Genomic DNA, 24,644 nt, shown 5'->3' on the forward strand with positions numbered 1-24,644 from the left:
GTCCCTTAAAACTTCAAAATTGAGGTTTCGTGAAAGTTTCATACTTACTATAAACTGCACAAATTTGTTGTTTTTTTGTTGTTTACTCTTGTATTTCCAATACCAAGTGAAGTTTATTTGTTAAAAAGTAGTTTTTTTGTTTTTAACTTTTGATTTTGGCCCGTATACTATTTTAGTTCGATGTGCCCTGATATTATTTTTAGCATAATTCCACAAATAATCACAATAAAATCTATAATTACATCAATAAAAGGCAAATTTCACCTAGCGTACCCCCACTAAAATATCCACTTTTCATTTTTCTTAATCATTATTTAACTCCTAAATAGTAATCTCGGACGGACATAGTAAATAAATTTTTTGATGGATAAAAAGGACAATATTGTGACACCCCGGCCCCTCGGACCGGCAGTGTCTACCCATAGAGACTGTAGACTGGCCCTACAGACCAACACAAGTCTTTCTAGCGCATTTTGGCCTCACTCGTGCGCACCCGACAAAACTTTCCAGGAGGTCACCCATTCAAAGATTGCTCCTCACCAAGCACGCTTAACGGTAGAATTCTTAATAAATGGGCTCCCTAGAAAAGAAAATACACCTTGTTGATATGAGTAGTCTATCAATCCTTTTTAAAGCTAAATCTAGAGTATCACAAATACAGGTGGGCTACATGGGATCCCGAGTTCCTGACCCATACAATTGGCAATGCTATGTTTCTAACTCATTAGATGCAAAAAAAAAAAAAAACAAATATGGATCCATTTAAGAAAATTTGAAATAAATAAGTATTTTTTAACAAAAGAAATAAATAAAAATGAGTTTCGGATAACTTAATTTCAAAAATAAGTGTCTTCATGTCCGAGCCTAAGGTTAAGCATGTTCGCAGTTACTGACAACGAACAAAAAAATTAGTCAAAATTGTTTGTTCGCATTTAAAGAGAGACAATGTAATAATGTTAAATGGGACAAAAAAAAAACTCATGTTTATTCGCAGTTACTAAGTGCGAACAAACATCACTTCCTTTTTTTTGTTCCATTAACGTTGTGAAACTGTCTCTCTTTTTTTTGACCAATTTTTTTGTTTGCAGTTAATAACTACAAACAAACAATTTTGACTTTTTTTTACCCTTTTTTTGTTCGCTATCGGTAACTACAAACATACATGACCTAAGGTTCGGACATGAAGACGCCTATTTTGGAATTAAGTTTAGCCAAAGCTTAATTTTTTATATTTTTGTTAAAATTATTATCTGTTTCACATTTTCTCCATTTTATTGATGATGAATAATAGGACAGTACACAAAAGCTCTATATCTGCAAACATTATTTAACGCAAAAACAAAAAAGAATCACACAATCAAACAAGAGCACACATAAAAATCAAGATGCAAATGTAACACAACCACACCAGAAGAATAATTTACCTAAACCAAAATTTGAAGTGTATAAAAGAAGAAAAAGTATAAATAAAAGCCTAGCAAAAAGTTTTCTAGATACAAAACGTTGTCGTCACTTCAAAAAAACAATGTTGCTAAAGGCTGCAGAACCAAAAATACTTCGTACCAATTCAAGAAATCGATTCAGTATTGGCTCGAAGTTTCTGAACTTCTTCAAGGCAAACTTGGAGATCCTTGAATTCCTCGGTGTCTGTAAATGAAGATGCCTGCAAATTACACGGTAATTACATTTTTATATTCGGGTGTGAAATAATTGATACTTCGAAAGCAGGTAGTTATGGAAGGCGTGTAGTAAGTCTAAAATCTTGCCTGCTTGATGGTGCTGCGGAGATGCATTTCGGCTGCATTGAGCTCTTTAAGACTTCTAGTTGAGGACGATATTTCCATGTATATCTTACAAAGCTCCAAGGATGCATGAACATACTTTTTGAACCGATCGATTTCTTTCCAAACATCTGATCCCTGGAGAGGACAAAAGTAATGTTAAAAGCAAGGCCATGAGCAGTAAATTTTAATCCATATAGCCAACAAACAAGGCAAGAGAATATCAAAAGAGAGCAATGATTATGCAGATTGCAGAGGACAAAACATTCAAGTATGCAGTCGAGAACATTTGCAACTTTACAAAACCAAACCGAACCAAAACCCAAAACGAAGTGATAGCAAAAGCAATAAACTGATGTTTGTCACTAGTTCATTTTAACACCTCACTTTTTCTTCTAAAAAAACGGCTCGTCTTGTATGACACCGTCTCAATATGAGACGGGTCCATATAATTAGCTTAAATCTCTAATTGATCATTTTAAAATCATAAATGATCACTTTGACACGCTAAATATACATGGGTCAGCCCAATAGAGATGATCTCACCATAAGACCGTCTCATTTAAAAATTTGTGAGAAAAAGAATAGTTTCTACTCCCTCCACAATGCATCAACCAACATATCACAATATGAGTGCTCCGCTATGACAATTATTGTAACTTTGCAAGACATAAAATGTGAAGTGTGTGAAATTAGCATTCCATTGAAGATGCCTGAGAAATTTCAGAACAAGCTTGAAAGATTAACTTCTACAGAAAGAAAATGAAAGAATAGTTCAATAAACACAAAAAGGGTCAGAACTAATGATGCTGTTAATGCAAGTGCTGATACAATATCGTTCTGTTTCACGTGTACTACTATGTTAGAGAAACATTCTTGTAAGCTATCACCTATGCTAATAACATACAAGAACAAAATGGTGAATTTTTGCAGGAAAATTGGCTAAATTAGAGAATTTATAAGCATCTTTGATATTGTCATTATAAGGAAAATAAGACTAAAAGAGAATAAAGATGATGCTAGAGAGAAATAATGAATTCAAATACAATAATATAACCATCGAATCTAGAATCGTTCAAAATACTTTTTATTAAAACAAGTGTCTTGCGTTTTATTCTCGAAATTTCTAAAAGCTTGACTACATTTTTCAAAATGGATGTGAATAGATTCAATTAAATAAATTGTGCAATTGCACTATTATAAAAATAATCAACTAAAAAGGAAACAGTTAAAATCAGTTAATATAACTTGTTGGTCAAACCTCTAGCTACCAAACATTTGCCAAACAAGGTCCCCTGTTTATCCCCTTTGTTATCACTAACACTAGCATACCAGCATAAACAACAGAATTAGGTCAACTAGCCCCAATAATTATGGAGTACTCAATCCATAGCTTTAGGTAAATCATCGCTTTTTCAAAGTTACAAAGAAAGTACCCATGTCAAAGCTTTGGGTAAATTAAAAAATCACAGATCTGTACCATGATGATTTACCTGGTATGATCTAACTTGTTTTAACAGAGCCTCTGAAGCCATAGTAAGATCTCCCCTCATCTTATGCCACCGAGCATATAAGCCCCATGCATCTCCATTTCCAATATTACGAACAACCTGCACAAGAAACCCAATCGCTGAAGCGCTCAAAACTTATCTTTTTGAGCTGTAGAAATAAGTGAAGATGAGATTTCAGCACAACAGCAAGCTTGTTCAGTTTCTATAGGATCAAGTAGAAGTAAGCCCTATGTTTGAATACCTGTGCAATAATACATATGAAGTGCACGTCTACAGTTTCTTAATCCTAATATGTATTCAATTACCAGAACAGCTCCGCTCAAGCTGAACTAGAGCTTGGTTAATTTTCTCAACAGGATCATGTTTTTGGGATGATGAAGACAGGACATAACAAGAATTCACATATACCTGCTGGAGAACTTTCCCTAGCATATCCATCAAGTGTTGAGTTTCTCTTGAATAAGCCAACTCAGATTCAGAAGTTGTTTGATTGGAAAAATCTTCGTCACAAGCTGTAGCAGTAGAATAATATTTCTCCATTTCTTGTACGATTCTCTCTAGCAACTCTCCATCACATTTCTTATTTCCGGTGAGATCTAATACCCTCTGTGCTGCTTCCAATGCCTAAAAGATCAAATATCATTCTTTTAATATATGTATTAATCAATGTTTACAGTGGTGAAGAAGAGCATTATGTTTGATGAAGCATTCATATGTAACAATAAGTGCATGAGCCCATAACATATGTATTTGCACAGTTGTTTGTACAAAAGCATAAGGTGTGGTTATTTAAGAAGTAAAAAGTTACCGCTAAACCTTATCCTTTGCTAACCTGGACAGTTGGACATAGTTTGTCCTGAGATACCTTAATCACAAACCAACAGTGGTACATGAGTAACATGACATAGTGAACTTTATGTTAAGTGTTAGCATTCCAATAAATAACAATTCACAGGTATGTGTACATGACACAAACAAAAGGCCGATAAGCTATCAGTCTCTCAATTAGCTTCAGGAGTACTTTGGTTATGGATAAATGGTGCAAGCTCTAAAACTTGTTCAAATAATATCTTTTGCAGTTCCATTACCGGAGTAAAATTATACATCAAAAACAGACCGAACTCCTAATAAGCAACCAACCTGAGAGAAATTGCCAACATCAGCAGCAACTTGGCCATAGTTCTCCCACATTTGCCAGCTGTTTCTTCTGCAAAACAAAGAAAAAGTTATGCACCAATAATGACACAAACAACCAAATAATGAAGATTTGAGATAAAGCATACATACTTGAACTTCAACGCTTCCTTAAAAGCAATGAAAGCCTCTTCGCTTTTGTTTCTTATTGTATGTCTGTCAAATACATAGCTCATCACAACAACACCAATATATTTAATAATGAATGTAACAATAAAGTATAGCACATGAACAAATAAGTAGTGAAATGAGCGAAGTCACATAGAAGGGTCCTGATTTCAAACAGAAAGGGATAAAAATGATTATTGTGACAATTTAGAAGCAGAAAAATCCTAAATGGAACTAAGACACTAGCCTTACAATGGATCAAATATAAAAAAACATTCAATATGCAAAAACTCAGATACTGAAGTAACTAACCCATTTGTAAACAAGCGGAAATGTATTAACAAGAAAAAACAATCATACGATTAGGCCGTATTTCCTTCATCTTATTCGAAATGAACAAAGCAGACCATATGAGCTTGTTATTGTCGCTAATATAGCTGCCATCACTGTTTATGCATTCAGTTATCATTCTTGTTCAAGAAGCAACACAAACAAGAACAAGGGGAGAGGAATCTAATTAGAACAAACCAAATAGTAAAATCAAACTAGAATCAGATAAAACGCGACAAAATATTTGATACAAGAGTAAAAAACATAGCCAACAACTAGATTTTACTTCATGCCTTTTGGTTCACCACCAAGCTAAGGAATGGAATTAACAAAAGGCTTTAATAGAAAAGCAACTCAAATCCCCACAATTTTGTACTGTGTTGAAGTTTGATTCAAGTGGTGCAAAGAATGGAATCACTTTCTCAGAGTTCAACACCCTTTTCCCCTCTTCAAGCCTTTCCATACTGCCCCATCGCTTTCATCAGGGACCAACTTTCTATGTTCAATAGTTTATTATGGCCCTCAACCTCTTCCTCATCGTTCACAAATCACAAGTCAACACTACCATCTATTTCTTCCATCGCCTTTCCCATACTATTCCATCGCTTTCATAAGGGACCAACTTTCTATGTTAAATAGTTTACTACGGCCCTCAAATTCTTCCTCATCGTTCACAAGTCACCACTGCCATCTATTTCCATCATCATCACAGCCCGCACATTGCAACCTAGGCTACCACAACAGCTAGCAACACCACAACTTATCCAACTCTACATCAAGAACTAGGAGAAAAACTCTATAGCACAAACCAAGCTCCTTCGGTAAGAAGGAATGTGAGCCGTTTAACACCTTTTGTGCTTATGGTATCAAAGTATTTCCAGGATATACTCTACCCAAACCCTAACAGAACTGGAGCTGTTGTACAGTTATCAATATTTTCTTTGGCACTTTGAAAAAAAAAATAGTACCTTTGCCATTGATCTCAACTGAATGTAATTCCTAGTTACATTCAAGACAGGAGGACATCCCATCCTCCTTCTATAACAATTTCTCAATGTTTGCATATTTCTTTCCAATACAACACTCATTATATGATTTAAGCATAGATTCCAACATAAGCTAGCACAAAGAATACTTGTATGTTGATATGATAATTGGGTGTTGCTGAAGTACTTTAAGATGAAACAATATTTTAATACTGTTGTCACAGACATTTAGCTTAATATGAGGCAGGCAAAAAAAAAAGGATAATGCATTCATCAATGCAATTCAAATGTAATAAGTATGCCATGATAGAAATATAAACAAGCACATACAGACAAGCAATATTGTTCCAAGCCTCTCCATTGTCCGGATCAAGTTGAACCGAACGAGTAAACCCATCAAGTGCCTTGTTGATATCCCTTGCCTGCATAAATTTTTAGTAAGACTTAATAAAAGTTCAGAGCATTATGCCATTCGGACATAATAAGCTACGCTTATCATAATCAAAAGTTATGGTCAAGTCAGATTTACCTTCAATGCAGCGGCTCCTAGAGCAAACCAACCATCTGGATAAAGTGTATTCAATGCCATGGCAGACTCCCTACATGAAGATATAGGCTTGTAGTAGTAAGAAGGGCAAAACATAAGCTGGCTATCAGACATATAAGATCATGCAAGTTAAAAATTGACAGTAGCTAACATACCATAAAACTTTAGACCTTTCATAGTCTCCTCTGTTGTATGCACTGCGAGCAAGAGATCTCTGAAACAATTAGCAAAATTAAATATATCGCACACATGGATTTTCACCAATTTGAATGGTGATGTTGGAAGAGAATAATGCCCGCTTCCCCCCAACCTAAATATGAAAAATCCCATGTTGGTTGATGGGAATGGCCACAGAAAGCACCTTAGCTCTGGCAGACCTATCATTTGAAACCTCGAGAGCTTTCTCATAGCAGGAATCATCATTTGTCACATCACCCAATGAACACCTTGCAAGGAGAAATGAATAAGAATTATATACAACTACAAATCTAGTCAGAAATATATTCAATAAATTTCAAATTTCACTAAATAATCTAGTGTCAGAAAAAAAGTGGTCAAATGTTGAATATGAAGGTGCAAAAGTGTTGACAATAGGCTAAACACTTGGGGGCAATAAGGGGGTCAAATGTATGCATCCCTAACCTTGCAGGATTGCAAGCACCATCTACTAGTTCACAAAAATGGCACACATAGTTTAATGAACCAATTTAATTTAATCCAATATAATTCAATACCAAATAAGTAGTGCTCTTTGGCTCATCGAAAATGGACATAAGTAGAGACCAAGAGAAAGAAAAATCAAGAATAGATAATAAAACTAATAGATAGTAGATCCTCAGGCATTTAAATCTTAGATAGAAACAGTTAATACCAATAAGTTTGATTCAAATATAGAGATACCATAAATATAGAGGCACAAGTATGAAACTCGATACTTTAGAAGCAATATGGTACGCAAAAATTTTCATACGCCACTATATAATGATCTGCTAACCTAATTAATTATTGGTATATAATGATCGGATAAACTAGGAATGGCTTGAATATTTGAACTGAAGAATCCATTTGCACAAACCACCCACCTTGATTCATGTGAGCTTTTCTATGTGAAGTTATAGATGATGTATGGAATCAACGGTAAATTGATAACAATCTAATTGATATCGTGAGAGTAAGGTTGTGTGTATCAAACTCTCCTAAAACTAGGTTGGGAGCCGCTTATTAACATCAGGATGATGCAATGTAATTGCTTTGTTATATTTCAATCGCAGATGGAGTCACCGAAGCAGGCAGCAGCATCTCATTGGTATGTCCACAAGCTTCATGGCATGTGAACTGACAATTGGAAATAGATCCATATTTTTCATGTTTCAGATATTCTTACAAAATTATTATACAACTAAAAACCTCTTTAGATAAACCCAGGTAGGGAAGTATGAGAATTTGACACCGTTGCTCATTATAGTGCACAGCAGGATCACTCTAAGAATTAAAGGTGGCAGCAATCTATATTTTGACGTAGGTGACATGAAAGAACAGTGATATAGCATTTAAACTTAACATCCACTTAAATTTCTGTATATATAATTAAAGTTTAGAGCTTTTCAAAAGTTACTTTCACATGATTGTCTGGTCAATATTTCAACTTATCATTTATCAAAAACCCATATTTTAGTAAACCTTTCACTTGTAGCTCAAAATTAACAAAAGTAAATTTAGTTAGGCCATGTTACAGTGATATGGCAGCGGATATGAAGCAGGCGAATATAGAGGGCGCAGGCATGAGCAGGCAGATGGATCCGAGGAAGGTGAGACATCCTATCCCATTTACCCACAACCCTTCGCGGGTATGATTTTTTATACCCATATCCACTCACTACCCACCATATTAAGCTCATAATTTTTCAAGGGAGCAAAGGCGGTGTAAAATACACAAAATGTCACCTATCTACCATTAAGATGCCCTTTTTTATGAATTGAAAAGCAAAAAAAAAAAAAGATCTTGCTCCAAATACCATATAAAGATTAAATGCGGAAAACAGAGCATCAAAGGGTGGATACCATCAACTTTAAGCATTATCAATTAGATACATTGAATTCGTAAAAAAGAGTATCAAAAGGTGCAAAACATTTCAATAAAAAGAAATATTGGATAGTTCCTTTATATTTGGATAAGCATTATCAATCAGATACACCAAACTACCTCAAACTGAAAAGACAAGATGGGCGAACATACCATAACCTTGGATCAGTAGGTGTTTCCTGCAATCGCACCTTGATCAGCTCAACAGCTGCTGCTTTTTTCTCTAATAAGCTACAGCACAATCAACATTGCATTATGCTCCACAATTAGGTATAGGTAATAAAGTCACAAACATCAGGAAAAAAGTTACAATATCTACATTATACCGGTAGCAATAAATCAAATTATCCCAAAGTTCCAAGTTTTCGAAAATTCTAAGTGCCTCCCCTATCAAACCGCGGCTGATGAGAAGTTCACCGTACTCCCTACAATACAAAAAATAGAAAATGAAATTAGAGACCTAAATTCTGGCAGAAATAATCAATACAGACTGAAACGGTATTTAATGCATTGAGCATGACAACTTTTCAAAAAGAAAATTAAGCAAACAAAATGCCACAAAGCTAAACTATAGTCTAAATTTCATGAACACATAGAAAGAGAAGTACTTTCTCAAAACAGGCACCGCTGGCATGTAAACAGCAAAATAGGAATGGACCCTCTCCAACACGTGGGGTGATGAATCATAAAGATCTTGGACCTGTAATAATGAGCATACGAAGGAAAAATATATCAGCGGTGATCAGACCTTACAGCTTACTTTTTATTCTTCTTTTAAAGAGGAGAGTAGGGAAGGGGATTGAGGTGAAGGTGGAAGGCAATCAACATTCATCAAAGAATATGCAAGAATCAGGAAACTTCTTTGCCACTAGTGTCACGCTCCAAGTGTATGAACATTGACTACCAATAAGATCCTAGTCAAAAAGCATATTATTTGCTTTCAAACTAATTTTTGCCTAATTAGGATATCGAAATTGGATTTTTAGGACATCCGATTCGAACTTTTAGACTTGTCTCAATGGCCTCGGATTCGATTTGATCAAATCAGGGTCCTTTCGAATCTATTTACATATAAACAAAATTGAAAAATTAGATATTACCCCAACCCTACCCTCCTACTCATTCTAAAATATATTCATCCCTCTCCTCGAACCATCGAGTAGTACGAGTACATTCCCTTCTCTCTCATCTCCTCTTAATCTTTGCACCTCGATTGTATTGGGGATATGGGCTATCTCTTCTTCTCCTTTATGTATTTCATCTTCAATCTAACTTGTACATCAAGAGACTATGCTTCAAGTGATTCTTAGAGTTGCTTCATTTACGTATCTCTTGATTGATCAGCTACTCCCCTTGCTTCATTTACTTATTTGTTAACCCATCATTTTGATAATTTAATTATTACATGGTTTTTATGTTGATTGCAAATGTTAGTTAATGAGTTTCAACGAATGAATTTTTACTAGTTCGTGTTTACAGTTATTTTCGAATTCATGGTTTTCAATTGTAACCATAGATAACAGAAAAATAAGATTGACAATTTAATTAAAGGTAATTCATTAAGGCCTCGATGATATTAGTTTATTGAATTTTAAATGGGTAATTAATTATTGGATTTGAAATGGTTAAACTTCGTCTTTTTTTGTTAGATTAAGCCAAACAATTTTTGATGCTCAGATTTGTTGTATGCTTATGTTAGATCAAGCTTTCATGGAATTAAAGCCTATTTTGTGGCTCAGTATATGATCAAATCAGTTTTAACTGCTTTATGCTTTGGTTTGGAACCTGTCTTTTTTTAAAAATGTCAGCCTGAACCAATCTTTTTTTAAAAATGTCAGCCTGAACCAATCTTTACACCATTTTAGGCAGGTTTCAAACCGGTTTTCTCCAACCAAGACCGATTGGTTTGTTAACTAAGACAGTTCATGTGACATTCGGGAATTTAAAATAAATAAAATCATTTTGGGCTTTAAACTAATTAGAAAATTACCATGAATTAATTGAGTTAAGTAGATAATAATAATAATAATAATAATAATAATAATAATAATATATATAAAAAAAATAAAAAAAATAAAAAAAAATAAATTATATACCCAAACCCCCAAATCAGAAACCCAATTCCCATTTCCCTTCCCGTCCCCTTCTCCTAAACCGACATTCCCTTTCCCCATTTTCCTTTCCCTTCCTTCTTCTTCGAGCAATCAGCAGCACCATCAACACCTTCACCACCTTCCTCCTTCTTCTGAAATTTCGAGTGCCTTCAAGCAAGATTCATCATCTTCTCGTTGATTCAACCGGTCCTTTTCGTTTTCCCTTTTCTCTGTGCAGCAAAATCAGGCGGCGGCTTTCACCGAACACGAACACCACTTCTCACGATGGTTCTACAACCATTACCGGTGTTCCTCTTCTTGTATTTGTTGGTGTAAACAAACTAAGGTATTAAATCTCTTAATTTCTATGTGTAATTTCATTTTACTCATCTTTAATAACCGATTTTCTTCTCAAATTTTCGAACCCTAGCTATCTCTAATCGGAAATTACATGTAAAATCAATATATATTTGTAGAATTTATTCCATAAAAGTAAAAATTAGCAATATAGCAATCGAACCTTTTCTAGTCTAATACCCGGTTCTTTGAATTGGGGAAAATAAGTATAATTTGGTCTTGTTGTTTAAGCATCGAAAATTCAAGAAACTGATATCAATTTTGTAGCTGGTTTTGGTGGTGTTCTTTGCTGATTAGTAAACAGAAGGCAAACCCTTCTTGATTTCTTTTCTCTGTTTTCTCAGTGTTGATGTTTAATTCATATGAGATTGATTTCATTGGCATACTTTCATTAGCGTGCTCCTTTACCATGTATTAAGCTCTAATTTTGATGAATCTTGAGTTTATATAAACTAACTGGATGAGTTATGTTGATTGAGATTATTAGCTGGGTATAAGATATTGAGTTATTAATTGGGAAATTATGGGAAATGTGTATTAGTTAGTTATGTGATGATGAGAATTTAAGTGTGGATTAGGATCTTGGTAGTAGATTATTTGAATGATATAGTTGTGATTAGTTCAGTGTCCCTGGATGTAGTATTGACCTTTTTTCAATTATGGTGATGGTTAAATGTTGATTGATTGGTTGATCTTGAAAGTATCTAGGGTTTGTGTGGAAATAATTAGCTGAATGGATAAATTAGCTGAGTCCTTCTCTTTGGATAGTTCGTTAATCTTGCTTAGTTTCTTGGTTTTGAGTCTAGATAGATATGAAAGTGTTTGAATTGGAGTAGAGCTTGTACAATCTCTGAAATGGGAAAAATATTAGAAAATAAGATAGAACTAAGATGCGTTCTTAGGATGAGAAGCAATAAACTATATGAACCTAGTCGTAGTACCGTATGCTTTGTTGTGATGCTATATTTGTCATGCTTCAGGAGGCGACTTTATCGAAGAGCCCTTCTAGCAATCGCGGGGTAGCAGATTTGGCCTCTTGAAGCGTTCTTTTTGGTGAGTAGTAACAGTCCCTTAAAAAGGGGTCTGGCCAGGCTACCATTTGTAAAATGTTTATTTAAAGTTTGTGAAATTTATATGAATGTGATAAATGTTTATGAATGATTATGCTGATATTGATATGGTCAATGGATCGGGCTTGTGAGCTGGTCATTGACGGAGTTGAGGAACATGGTTCCCTACTCCCTGTTTTTGAAGCGAATTGTCATTGAGATATTGACTAGCTTCACCCGAGAGTGACATAGCCTTAGAGCTATGGATGTTCCTCTCAACTAGACTCCCTGTGCGCACATAGATCTAGGAAACTGATGTTGCTTTTAAACCATTGTTTTGAATTGCTGTGTTTGATTGTTTTGGATTGTTAGCTTCTCACTCAGTTTAATCTGATTCCTTGTTGTTTCCATCTTTTAGCTAATTACAGATCGGATCCGGTCGGGAATAATCGGGTTAGCAATGTTGATGAGAGTGCTAAGGATGTCCTTTTGAGCTGAGGCCGTGGAAGCTTATAGTTTGTATTAGGAATTTGTTTAATGTATATTAGTTCTGATTAGTTCTGATTACGTTGATTATAATGGACTCGTAGTGAGTTGTATGGTTACTTTATGTTTAGATTAGATATTTGGTTTGAGATTTAGCTGTGATGGTTTCGTTATAGAGCTGGTGATTCCTTTGCCCAGGTTTTGGGATATGATTTAAGTTACTTGGGAAATAATCCCCGTGACGACCCTGTTTACCCAGTCAACGGTAAGCTGGGTTGTTACAGTTCAGGTCCAATCGAGGGTTGAACCGCCTATTAGCCAACTCTATGGCTAAGCAATGCAGAAAAATTGGAAAAGTATTACAAAACAACTAACCCACATTAGCAAAGCCAGTTAAATAAATATATACATTACCACTTTGTCCATCATTAGCAAAGCACGCTCCTTAGTTCGGCTGCGAGTAGACTCCCACTTTATACGCAAGATGTTACATGAACATTTGATCTGAAGAGACAATTAGCAGAAACCATCAGTAAAATTGCAGCACAAAAAAATTTTAAAAAGCAATAAAAAAGCAAAGGTTATTCGTATATTACTTGAATTCCTGTAGCATTTAAAAACTTTGTTTTCAACATGACGACATAAAACCTTGATTACCTATGGTCCATTTTCTTGCCATAAGGGTTGAGGGTTGTACCTTACTGTATAAAAACAATGAATCAAATAAACTTGAAAACAGTGGATTTTTTAAGAGAGCCTAATCCTCAGTTTGGCATATGATGTAGCATGGGAACTACTTTCTGATAAAGATGGAAAGATTGAATGTCAATGACTACACAATCAAACTTCATAAACAAAAAATGTTTGAAGCACTAAAGCAACTAAAAAGCTTGTTCGACTTACTGGGAAATTTGATGAACGTTGAGAATCAATAGCCTCTATGTACGGGGCCATCTCCCACCCTAAAAAAGAAATTGAGTTCGTAAAAAAAGAAATGGACATATCGAAATTGACAAAGTTAAACATCAAAAATGATGCACTATTTCATAAACATGAAATTTGACATTGCAGTTAACATTTTGACCATAAAAAAAAGGCACAAGTCAAAGACTTTAAGGTTAGAAAACCTAGACCAAATGGAATTACAGCATCCAAATTGATATGGACAACAACCACAATTCCACACTACAATTTCCAACTGACATTGCTACATTTAAGTTACCATAGTGAAACACTCACATTAACAATTAGCCAATGGGAGGGGAGAGCCAGGGGCAAATAATTACCAAAATAGCTCTTCTTAGCTACTAGTAATCTAGTATAGTCCATAGTGATCCATAATTCCCTCTGAGAGCAGCGAGGAAATTGAAGGACCATCATGCTCATATCAGATAGAGATTGAACTAATTCGACTTAGATATTATTAATAGATCAAGACATGTCAAAACTAAGTACAGCTAGCTACAAAAGAAAAACAAAAGCAGAGAAGAGCTGAACAAACTCTAAGCATTTTTCATAGCAGTCAAAAACTGCAATTTAAAGAGACGAGGACGAGAACATCAAGTTTTGTAGAGACAAGGACGATAAAATTATAGCCAAAATAATTGAAGGGAGTAATGACATGTCGTTTACTGTTTTTTGGAGTTATCTACAACTGAATGACGTCATTTTATAAATAAGATAACAACTACTCGCATATTAAATAAAGGAAAAAGCAGATATAAATTTAGTCTACCAACACAATATGTTACAGACTTGCAACTATTCTAAAACTTCTGAAACAGGAATGCGTTGCAACTGTGAAAAATGATAAAATTTCACCAGCATAAATTTTCAAAATCAAGAATTTTTGGTCTTCATAATATTTTAATATGTCTCTCTCCCTAAACCTTGCATTTGGTTTTAAAATTTGGTCTCCATCAAGACCAAAGTGAAGACCAAAGACACTCTTTCTCTAACTTCAATGTTTTTTTTTTTATCATATTTCTGCGTAACAATTAGCCACCATTGAACATGCTTTGAGGGTCATATAGGAAAACTATTCCAAATTTCTCTTAAAGTTCTATAAAAACAAGAAGGGTAGCCTTCTTTATAGCACAGGAATATTAGGAAAAGAAGAAGTCACCACAACAATGTATTAATTGAGTGTATCATCTAACTTTATAACGCTTTTTCTCAACCAACTAATATTTAAGGCCAAGAACATAATTTGTTATTCCATTCGTCTAAAAGAAGCTTACTTTGTAACTCGTCCATTCGAGATCTTTTTTCTATTAAAAAGCATTGTGCAAGAACAACCGCCTGTTGAATTGCTGTCAAGGATTTACCAGTGGCAAAATCATGTTGGACCACATTTGAGCCAGTTGCCCCACTGCCATCAACGCAGAGTATTTTTGGAGCCATCAACACATCAGAAGCCTCTCCAATATGTTGACTTTGAAGAAAATTTGGGTCTTTTGACTCATCTCCTTTATTTGAAACACTTAGTGGTGCACAATTGGCACTAGCAAAAGAGCTTTTGCATGCAACAAGAACCATTTGTGCCTTTGGCTCGACCTACATGCAACCATGGCAACCACTTTAAAGATAAGATACAGTTGTACATACAATATATATTCAGAGCACAAGAATAACAGAAATTTACTTGATGCACTGTCCGAAAACCAAGAGCACCAGTTACAGAGAACTCAAGACCCACGGTCAATGCTGCAGCTTCAAAGTATTGACTGTGAACAACATGTAAATAGACTAACATAAGATATAAAACTAGCTTCATTTCTTGGTAGATGCAAAAAGTAGATTATGATCTGGTCCATCGATGAGGAAATTAAGCTAATAGGAGAAAGGAGCAGCAGATTTTAGGAACTTAATGTGTTTACTATTCAGCAATCCCTACAAACAAAATAGCACATCCTTGAAATATAAATTAAATAGCATACACTGTAGAATATTACATCTATATATAAAAATAAGAAAGAAAACAAGAGAAATCTTATATAAGACATCCCACAACTTTAGACAGGGTGGTCATAAGTGGAAGCTGAAATATTTCTTGTTACCATTATTCACTTGACAAAGTTTCATAGACCATCTAACCAAAGGCTTGCTCAAGTATTAGATTTGACAACACCTATGTTACTCGGCAACATCTTTGGTAACTCATCGAAGTTTTCATTACTAATTTTAATGTCAAGCACTTGCTTAAACAGATAGTCAGGCACTTGCCTCCATTATTCATGATTCAGTTCGGTGTACAATGACTTCAGCTAAGTTTAAACAGATAATCAGGCACTTGCTTCCAGAGAATGGATCCACAAAACCTGCATTGTGATTAAAGATCTATTGCGCTGTGATTTTGTCATCTTAAAAGAAAAGGTTGCCACAGTAGAAATTTGATGTCAGAAATATCGTTAAGGTTAAGACTAGCAACTTAAAATCCAGGTAACACAATCTTGAAGGCATGATATAGTACAAAATGAAAGCAGCAGAAAACGTTAGAAGATAATACCGTGCAGGGTCAACACGCCCAAAGGTACATTCAATAAACCCAGCCTCTAACTGCAGCGTTGAGACAATAGTTGAAGCTTCTTCTTCTTCTAACAAAGCACCCCAATAACATGTTGCTTTTTCCACATTGCCAAAAAGATTTAAACTTTCATTCATCAAAACTTGCACCATGTCAAATAGAGACGAACAACGTTCATCCAAAATGTGTTGCTGCAGAAGAACAAGTCTAGCAAACCACCAAGTGCTAGTTCCAAGATCAGCTGGACCTGTAGCTTTTCCACTCGATGATAAATCTCTGGTCTTCATAAGCAAGATCTTCGCAAACACTAGATACTACAAGAATAACTCACAATCAAGAAAAAGATAAAGGGTGGACAAAAACGCATGGAAGACATGCAATAACATGTATATGCATGAAAAAAGTTGGCAACGATATTTTAGGTATTTGGAAAAAAAAAAAAAAGAAAATGACACCTTTTTGTATCTAATCAAAACATCAAGGAAGTGTTGGGGCCAAAACAAACTGATATTCCCTCCATTCCTAAGATGATAAGACATACTTGATCAAGGGTCATTTTTAAAAAGCCAAAATACCACGACTATCTTCACTATTTTGAATTCCACATCTTTGTCAAGCTGCAAGATTATAGGGGTACTTCCCATCCTTGGCTGAGGAAAATACCAAAAGCTTCAAAGATAGACTCACTAAATTCAAAAGGCAGCCCATTATTGTGGGATGACCCAAATTTAAAATATGCCAATTACATAAAGACAGACGGTGGAGGAGAGCCTTGGCGTACGGCGTGTAACCGTCATGGAACTGAGTCCTAGAACTTGGAAGCGCCCTCTTGCAGAAATTCAAAGTAATGTTTGCCTAAATTACACAGGCTAATTTACACGTCTATTGAGGGTCCCTCCCCGGGGATGCTTTGTGCACTCAGTTGACTTTTTGATATAAGGAAAGACAGTGTATGTAGCAAATAGTGTATATTGTTTAGTACCATTACATCTGGACAGTTTCATAGTCCCTCACAGCCCATAAAACTGCAGAAGATATCCACCAAAGTTGTGTGCCTCAACCTGCTTCTCATCAACCAAAAGTACAGAAGAGTTTGCAGATGCAAAAAAGCACTAGTCCAGCAACCCAACTCTACCATCAAGAGTTGGTTCCTAAGAAATGTAGGTAGGTTTCAATCTTAGCTTAAGAATACTTGTCTCATCAATTCCAGACATAAAGCATAATAATCTCATATCAGTTGACAGTTACATCTTCAAAGCAGCAGTACATCATCAATGTGCAACTCTTCCATCATCCTAAAAGAAGCCCATCACTTGTTTTTGGACACTGTAATTCAAAAATTCAATTGCAATTTGCAACGCAAAGAACTTCACTTGTTATGGGGGAGAATTTTACATCATCCTTCCACCCCCCACGACATCCCACACATGCCACCCCACTCCTTGGACCAAGCTACAAAGCTTAAGTTTTCGATCTTTGTGAGGTTCCAATCAAGCAGAGTCCTCCTCACCCAACAGACACCACAAACTAGGAACCCTTAGAAATAAATTAAACAAATAAGTAAATTACTTTTTCCAAATATCATTTGATCTTTTTTCTACCAAATTAGACTATTTCTTGAAATTGCAAGGAAAGTATAGTGCAAAAATACAGTCTCATTAATGGTCGCAGAATGGAATTCACGGCCAATATGGATGATTTTGCGGTAGCGGTAAACTCAAAAACCTTTACAATACGGTTGCGATACAGTGATGTGGCCTTGTTTTTGCACTATTGAGTGCCAACATTCATACATAATTAGAACAATGAGGCCATACCAAGGATTTTCACATCTAGAAAATGCTGACAATCTTTTATATTATTCAGCTTATAAGGACATATTGAGCAAATGAAATCCTTCACAGAACAAACCCAGTCTAAATACGAACATTAAGCTTCACCATGTTAGACAACTCATTGAAACATAAGCAAGCAATCAAAGCCACATTCCCTTTTGACATGGCTTTATGTATGACCAATACTTTGTTATCTTCTTTCAATGGGGAATTTTCCTTGTGCACAGACGAATGAAGTTCTTCTAAAACCTTTAATTTCTCAGATTGTCCCACAAAAAGCACAATTTACAAATTATAAAGCAATACGAAATGAACAGAATAAAACTACCTGCAAGTTGGAGCATTTGGCAGCCAAATCAGAACCAGCAGATATCAGCTGATTTCGAGCCCACATTTCCCACTCCTTCCCCTCCTTAACTTCTTTCCATGGCAATGGGACTAAAGGTAGCTTAATCACTGGACTGCAAAAAACAATCACATATAATCAATTTAAATTTATTTTAAAAAACTAATTGTTTCTCCTGAAGGGTGTTTGGTTTAAGAGAAAATATACATGTAAATATTTTGCCTTGTTTGGTTTTTCAAGAGGATAAAAAGGATGACTTTGATGAAAAAGAACCAACTTTTCCTCTACTCTTTCATCCCCAGCAGCTATATTTCTATAAAAGCTTTCTATGGAACCAAAGTATCAAACAAAGGAAACTTAATTATCATTTGCATTTTTCTATTTCCAAAAAATGTTTTACAACAAACCAAACACCCCTAAATTTTAAAGTTGAAAATAAACAAGTTGGAACGAACACTAACCCTATGAAATTACACTGCAAAAAGGCGAGAAATGCAGCAACAGCAACTACAACAACCATAATAAGCTTAAAAGAGGAATCAATTTCACCATCATTATACACCAAGTAAGACTCCACGGCTACCTCCAACCCGGCGTAGAACTGAGTCGGGTCGAGTGACTCGAAAAAATTGGAAAACGCAAATATACTTCGTGCTCCGGCAGAAGACAGAGAATCCACATAGCGTCCAGATTCAATAAGCGTGACTATTTCTTCGATAAGAGGATGAAATGACGGCGAAGACTGAGTAGCTTGCGAGTGAAGAGTATGAGTACTGGAAGATAGTAATGGAAGAGAACAGCGTAGAAGACGGAGTTCGTACTCACGGAGGCGTTGAACTTGAATTTCCGCCATTGAAGAGAGAGCTTCCGCTTCAACGGCTGTGGAGTTTGTTCAATGGAAGGGTAAATGGACAGGGGTTTTTTTGGGGGGTTTTGCTCTTCAGACGTGAAGAGTTTTGCTCCTTGTTTAAGGTTTGTCTCAACTTTTTATATTCTTTTTTTTGAAAATTATGAATGGTATCTAAGTTTTTACATTGGTAGTTTTTTTATTATTAATGGTACTCTCGTATTATTTTGTCCAAAATTGTTAACTTTTTTTTTCGTTTATTTTTTAATTCAAAACATAAAAGAAAGTTAACGATTTTGAACGACTTTAGACGGAAAAAATTTTAAAAGGTTACGGTTTAAAATGCTCAATAATACAAGTGTACTATTGATAATAAAAAAAAAACTTATGAGTACCATTGATAAAGTGCCAAAACTCAGGGTACCATTGATAATTTCCCTTCTTTTTTTACGGGACGATCTCTTTGAGTACGTACTGCACACTTAATTGGTAGGTGTTAAGAAAATATCGTAAATAGGCATTAAGGATATTGTAAGTAGGTATTAGGAATACGGTATGTAGGCATTAAGAATGTTGTAAACATGCATTAAGGATACTGTAAGTAGACAGTTAAGAATATTTTATGTAGGCATTAAGGATACGATAAGTAGGCATTAAGGATGATGTATGTGGGTATTACATATATAGTAACTAGGCATTAATTTTTAGAGACCGACTATTTTTTGTTATGCATAGTTTATGATAATGATCAAAATTACGCATTAGATCGAGTAAAAAATAAAATGTAGCAACTATAATGGAACAAAATAATTAGTATCATTATGATTTCTGACGTAAAGAATCATGGTGGGCTGAATGCTAACGTATTTCAGCCCGATATCTGGGGTGCGAAAACTAAAATCACAAAATGTTGTATGTGGCCGCAACATTCATGGTACCGTGCGGACGAGTATACTCAAATCGTTAAAATGTCCCTTGTGAGTTTAAAGTTCCTAATTCAAGCTTTGAATTTCCTCACCAATAATTAAAAGGGAAATTCCACGGGTAATCCTGAGGTTTTGGGTTTTTCATGTGCTGACCAAAACTTTTAAAAAATCCACGCGATAACTCTGAGATTTGCCAAAATGTTCCACCGTCACCTTTTTACACAAAAAACGTTAGCAAACGTTAAAGTCGAAGCTTGAAGGTTCTTGCACCCCATTTTATTCGACTATCCATTACAAATTTCATTGGCTTTCAACATTTTTTCCTAATCACAAACTCTAACTTTACCTTCTTTCATCCAAATTACATTTTTTCCCCCAAATTCACAATCTACTTTTTTCTATTCTTCAATATTGGCTAAGATAAGAGTCCAGATTCAAAAGCAAACTCCGGTCGTATGTACTATAAATGTAAGTTTTACAATATTTTCAAAGGGTTGGAGATAAGAAGTTGATTAGGGTTGGTGGAGAGTTCAACCTTCATGAAGATCATATATTGCAAAGGGATGTTCAAATTATACTTAGTAAGATTGAAGAGTTAGAGAAACTTATAATGCAGTTTGTTAAGTTAATACTAGTGGTTTGCCTTTTCTTTTCTTTGTTATTTCTATAAAAGGGGCATTTCGTATTCTATAAAATAGGAAAGTTGATGTTCTTTATGTACTCCTATCTATTAAATAATGAAAGTTAGCTACTTTTGCAATGGATTTGTCATAGAGAGATTTAAAATTAAGGAATATGAAGTTACTTTTGAAGATTTAGGGTTAGGGTTTTAATGGAATTGGGGGAATTGTTAGGATCAGGGAGAGAGAGTTTATTTGGAGAAATAGATTTGTTCGAATTACATCAATACAGTGGAACACTTAAATGTTTGCTAACGCTTTTGGGTACAAAAGGTCATGGTGGAAAATTATGGCAAACCTCGTGATTACTGTGTGGATTTTTAAAAAGTTTTGATTATCACGTGGAAAACCCAAAACCTTAGGATTAACATGTGAAATTTTCCTAATTAAAATGACTATTCTAATATTTGAATGTCTACTTCAAGAGTTTTAAGCTATACAATGTCTAAATTGTATCAGTTCTCTTAAAAATCATTTATTTAACACGACTACAATCGTTATCTACTCAAAATAGAATCATTAATATTATTATTGATTCTAATTGTTTTAGTGGATTCTAGTAAATTATTATAACCATTGACAATTTTCAAGTGTTCCATACTTGATACTACTCAACTTTAAAACTAGTCCGAGCCTATATATACTATAGAAAGGAAATTATAATGTTAGAGACTCTTAAGTAAACCGCTATACGAAATGGCGGTTTTCTTGAATTTCAATTTTTTTTTTTTAAAAAAAAATTAAATATAGCAAACCGCCACTTGAAGTGGCGGTTTTGTACCTGTACAAAACGGCTGGTTTTGTTTTCATTTGGGCACTTGTTCTTACTTCCTTTTTCCTCCTTGCTGCTGCCGGTTCTGTTTTAAAATAAAAAATTTCTTCAATCCTCATTTACTTCATACTCACAATTCCCCTCATTCAACTAAATTAATCAACTATATTCTCATCTTCTCCTTCTGTACTTGTTCATTTTCATCATCATTTAAGGTATTAATATAAACCCTAATTTATTTCAATTTGCAAATTGAATATTTTGTTCATTATTGTTGTCATTTGAAGTTATAAATACATTGATTGTTTGTTACATTCTATTGATTTCATGATTTAAGCTTACGTTTTACACATGTGTAGTTGAATTTTATGATTTGGTTTGTATGAATATAAAGTGTTTGATGAAATGCTTCAATGAAAGTTTATTGCTTTTTGTTGGGTTAGTTTAATGGTTTTAGTATATATTAATGGTATTTTTAGCTTTATATTTGAATTGAAATCACATGAAAAACATGTTTGTGTTTGCAGAATATGGATCATTATCCCGTTATAGTGTATTGGGGTGGGGAAGTAAGTTATACTGGATCTGATGTTGTGTATAATGGAGGATTAAATACAGTGATGTTTATCCATCGTCAGAATACTAATTTTGAGGTGTTTCATAGCAAAATCTGTGATGTAATTGGTTGTGATCGCAACTCTTTTATGTTAAAAATGGAGATGAAATACCCGGTGACTGGGAAAAATGTGTTAGTCCCGATTAAGAATGATGAAAGCATAAGTGCTCTTGCTTATGCGGCATCATAAGCCCCTGGAACGGCAATGGCGGTTTATGTTGAATTGGTTGCAAATTTGAATAATGCGAGGGAAGTCATGACTAGCATGGAACTTCCTGAATCATGTCCTAGTGAACGCCATGATACATTCACAGAAATGTTAAGTAACCCAAATTACGTTAATGAGCACTTGGATGAGCTTACCTCTCCAACTCATTCACGTGGCATTGGTGGTGGTGTAATGAACACCTTCTCCACGAGTCACTTGGGTAGGCGTAATGCGAACGAGGTTGATTCTTTAGATTAGGAGGATGAGCATATTGATTTTGATTCAGAGGTGGATGATGAAAGAAGAGAAGCTCTAGATGCAGCGATTAGAGATGGTGCTCCATCTCAAGACTGGCTTAGAATTGATGAGATTGATCAAAGATTGATTGATGCATGGATGACTTGGAACGATGACAACTCCATGAATGAAAATTGAGACTTTAGGATAGGGCAAGAGTTTAGCTCCTTAGACCACCTTAAGAAGAATGTTAAAGCATGGGCGATTTCTAACAATAGAAATTTCCGTGTAATTGAGTCAGAGCCTTCAAAGTACGTTATCCAATGCACTAATGCGGAGGATATTGGTTGTGAATGGAGGATGCGAGCTGTTATGACCGCAACGGGATCATTTAAGATTGTGCGATATAAGGGTCATATTCAAGATTGCTCGGTACATTACAGTGACGACCATCCTCTCCTTACTTCTGAATTTGTTGCTGATCTTATCGTGGATATGATCAGAGTTGATCCAGCGTTAAAGGTGAAGTCAATCGTTAATTTTGTAAAAAATAAATACGGATTTGTTATAACATATAAGAGAGCTTGGTTGGCCAAAAATAAGGCTATAACAAAAGTATTTGGGGATTGGGATAAGTCCTTTGAGGAGCTTCCAAGGTACCTGCAAGCGTTAATGCAATCTAATCCAAGAACAGTGGTGCAATGGGAAGTCCAACCGACAATGGATCCTACCAGAGTGATGTTTAAGCGAATTTTTTGAGCTTTTGGACCATCCATTAAGGGTTTTCTCCACTGTCGTCCTCTTATTTCTATAGATGGTACATATTTGTACGGAAAGTACAGAGACACACTTATGATTGCTATGGCGATAGATGCAAATTCTCAATTGTTCCCACTTGCCTTTGCCGTTGTGGAGGGAGAGAGAGCAACGACACATGAAGTTGGTTCTTGGATTGTATAAGGCATTATGTCACTAAGAGGGACGGCTTAGGTGTTATATTTGATTGTCACAAGGGAATTTTGCATGCAATGAATAGAGTTGGAAAAGGTTGGGAAGAGCCATTTGCATTCCATCGGTTTTGTAAACGCCATCTAGCTTCGAACGACATAAGAAGTTCAAAAACATAGCAGTCAAAAACTTATTTGGAAAAGCTTCTGAACAGACAAAGATTCGGAAATATAATTTCTACATGAATCGCCTTAAAGAGTTTAATGAGGACGCGTATAAGTATTTAGTGGATGGTTCTATTCCTGAGCGCCAATGGACTTTGATTCATGACGGTGGGCATCAATATGGAGTGAGAACTACAAATATGTTTGAAGCGTTCAATGGCGTAATGAAGGAGGCCAGGTCACTCCCAATCACTTCATTGGTGAGGATGACATTCTTCCGGGTTAACGAATACTTTGCCACAAGGAGGGATTTAGGGAGAAACAGATTAGACAATGGACATGTGTATGCCAAGAAACCAACTGATACGATTGAATGCAATGCTGAAAAAGCATGCTTTCATGATGTTAGGATATATGACACAGTGCGTGGGATATTTGAGGTCACCACTGATTGTGGCAACATGATAGCAGGAAAAGGTGGAAAATCCTACATGGTTGATCTCACAGCAACATCATGCTCCTGTCAGAAACCAACCATCTTCAAGTTACCTTGCTCACATGTTCTTGCAGTATGTCGAGCTCGTAACATATCGTATGATGCTTTTGTGGACACTTCATTTCGCACTACAAAATACGTATCGACATATAAGAAGACTTTCATGCCTGTTCCAGACATGTTCACCTGCGATCCTTGGAACGGTCCTACAGTTGTTCCAGATCCCTCAACGAAGCGTGGAAAGGGTCGTCCGCGATCAACTCGTATACGGAACGAAATGGATGCACCATTGACGCGTCCTCGTAACACGTGTAGCTTTTGTGGATTTAGTGGTCATAATAAGAAAACATGCCCTCGAAGGTCAACAAAGTATGTTTTTTTTAATATTTTGTAATATCATGTTGATTCACCTAATATTTATATGATTTTTATAACACTTATGTATGTAAAGCGATCATGACGATGCCGGGCCCAGTTGATCCATTAGTGCTTACGCTTCAGGCAACACACAGGAGCAT

General features: G+C 35.3%; 1 protein-coding gene across 2 annotated transcripts; it reads right to left on the bottom strand.

Annotated features, from left to right (window-relative positions):
• Window positions 1-1,357: 1,357 nt before the first annotated feature.
• LOC130816104 (uncharacterized) lies at window positions 1,358-19,198 on the bottom strand. 2 transcript variants are annotated; one of them, XM_057682706.1, is made up of 20 exons: window positions 18,694-19,198; window positions 18,215-18,347; window positions 16,034-16,365; window positions 15,170-15,251; window positions 14,766-15,081; window positions 13,429-13,487; window positions 12,940-13,029; window positions 9,149-9,240; window positions 8,867-8,965; window positions 8,694-8,771; window positions 6,819-6,903; window positions 6,613-6,671; window positions 6,440-6,509; window positions 6,241-6,332; window positions 4,580-4,642; window positions 4,433-4,499; window positions 3,701-3,916; window positions 3,275-3,391; window positions 1,767-1,919; window positions 1,358-1,663 (listed from the first exon to the last, which is right to left on the bottom strand). In XM_057682706.1, the coding sequence occupies exons 1-20, from the start codon at window positions 19,083-19,085 to the stop codon at window positions 1,568-1,570; spliced, it is 2,691 nt and encodes an 896-aa protein (XP_057538689.1). In that variant the 5' UTR covers window positions 19,086-19,198; the 3' UTR covers window positions 1,358-1,567. The 2 variants fall into 2 exon arrangements, with proteins under 2 accessions (XP_057538689.1, XP_057538690.1); XM_057682707.1 differs by having other exon boundaries at window positions 16,034-16,358; window positions 18,694-18,834.
• Window positions 19,199-24,644: the final 5,446 nt, after the last annotated feature.

This window comes from Amaranthus tricolor, chromosome 6 (assembly GCF_026212465.1).
Source record: "Amaranthus tricolor cultivar Red isolate AtriRed21 chromosome 6, ASM2621246v1, whole genome shotgun sequence".
Lineage (NCBI taxonomy): Eukaryota > Viridiplantae > Streptophyta > Magnoliopsida > Caryophyllales > Amaranthaceae > Amaranthus > Amaranthus tricolor.

Bases quoted from the DNA above. Each gene is read 5' to 3' on its own strand.
- LOC130816104 (XM_057682706.1), bottom strand. From the start codon at position 19,085: ATGGCGGAAATTCAAGTTCAACGCCTCCGTGAGTACGAACTCCGTCTT. The intron at 8,966-9,148 runs GTACTTCTCTTT...TTTGTATTGTAG, and splicing joins GCGGTGCCTGTTTTGAGAAA to GGAGTACGGTGAACTTCTCA. The intron at 1,920-3,274 runs GTAAATCATCAT...TGTCCTCTCCAG, and splicing joins AACAAGTTAGATCATACCAG to GGATCAGATGTTTGGAAAGA.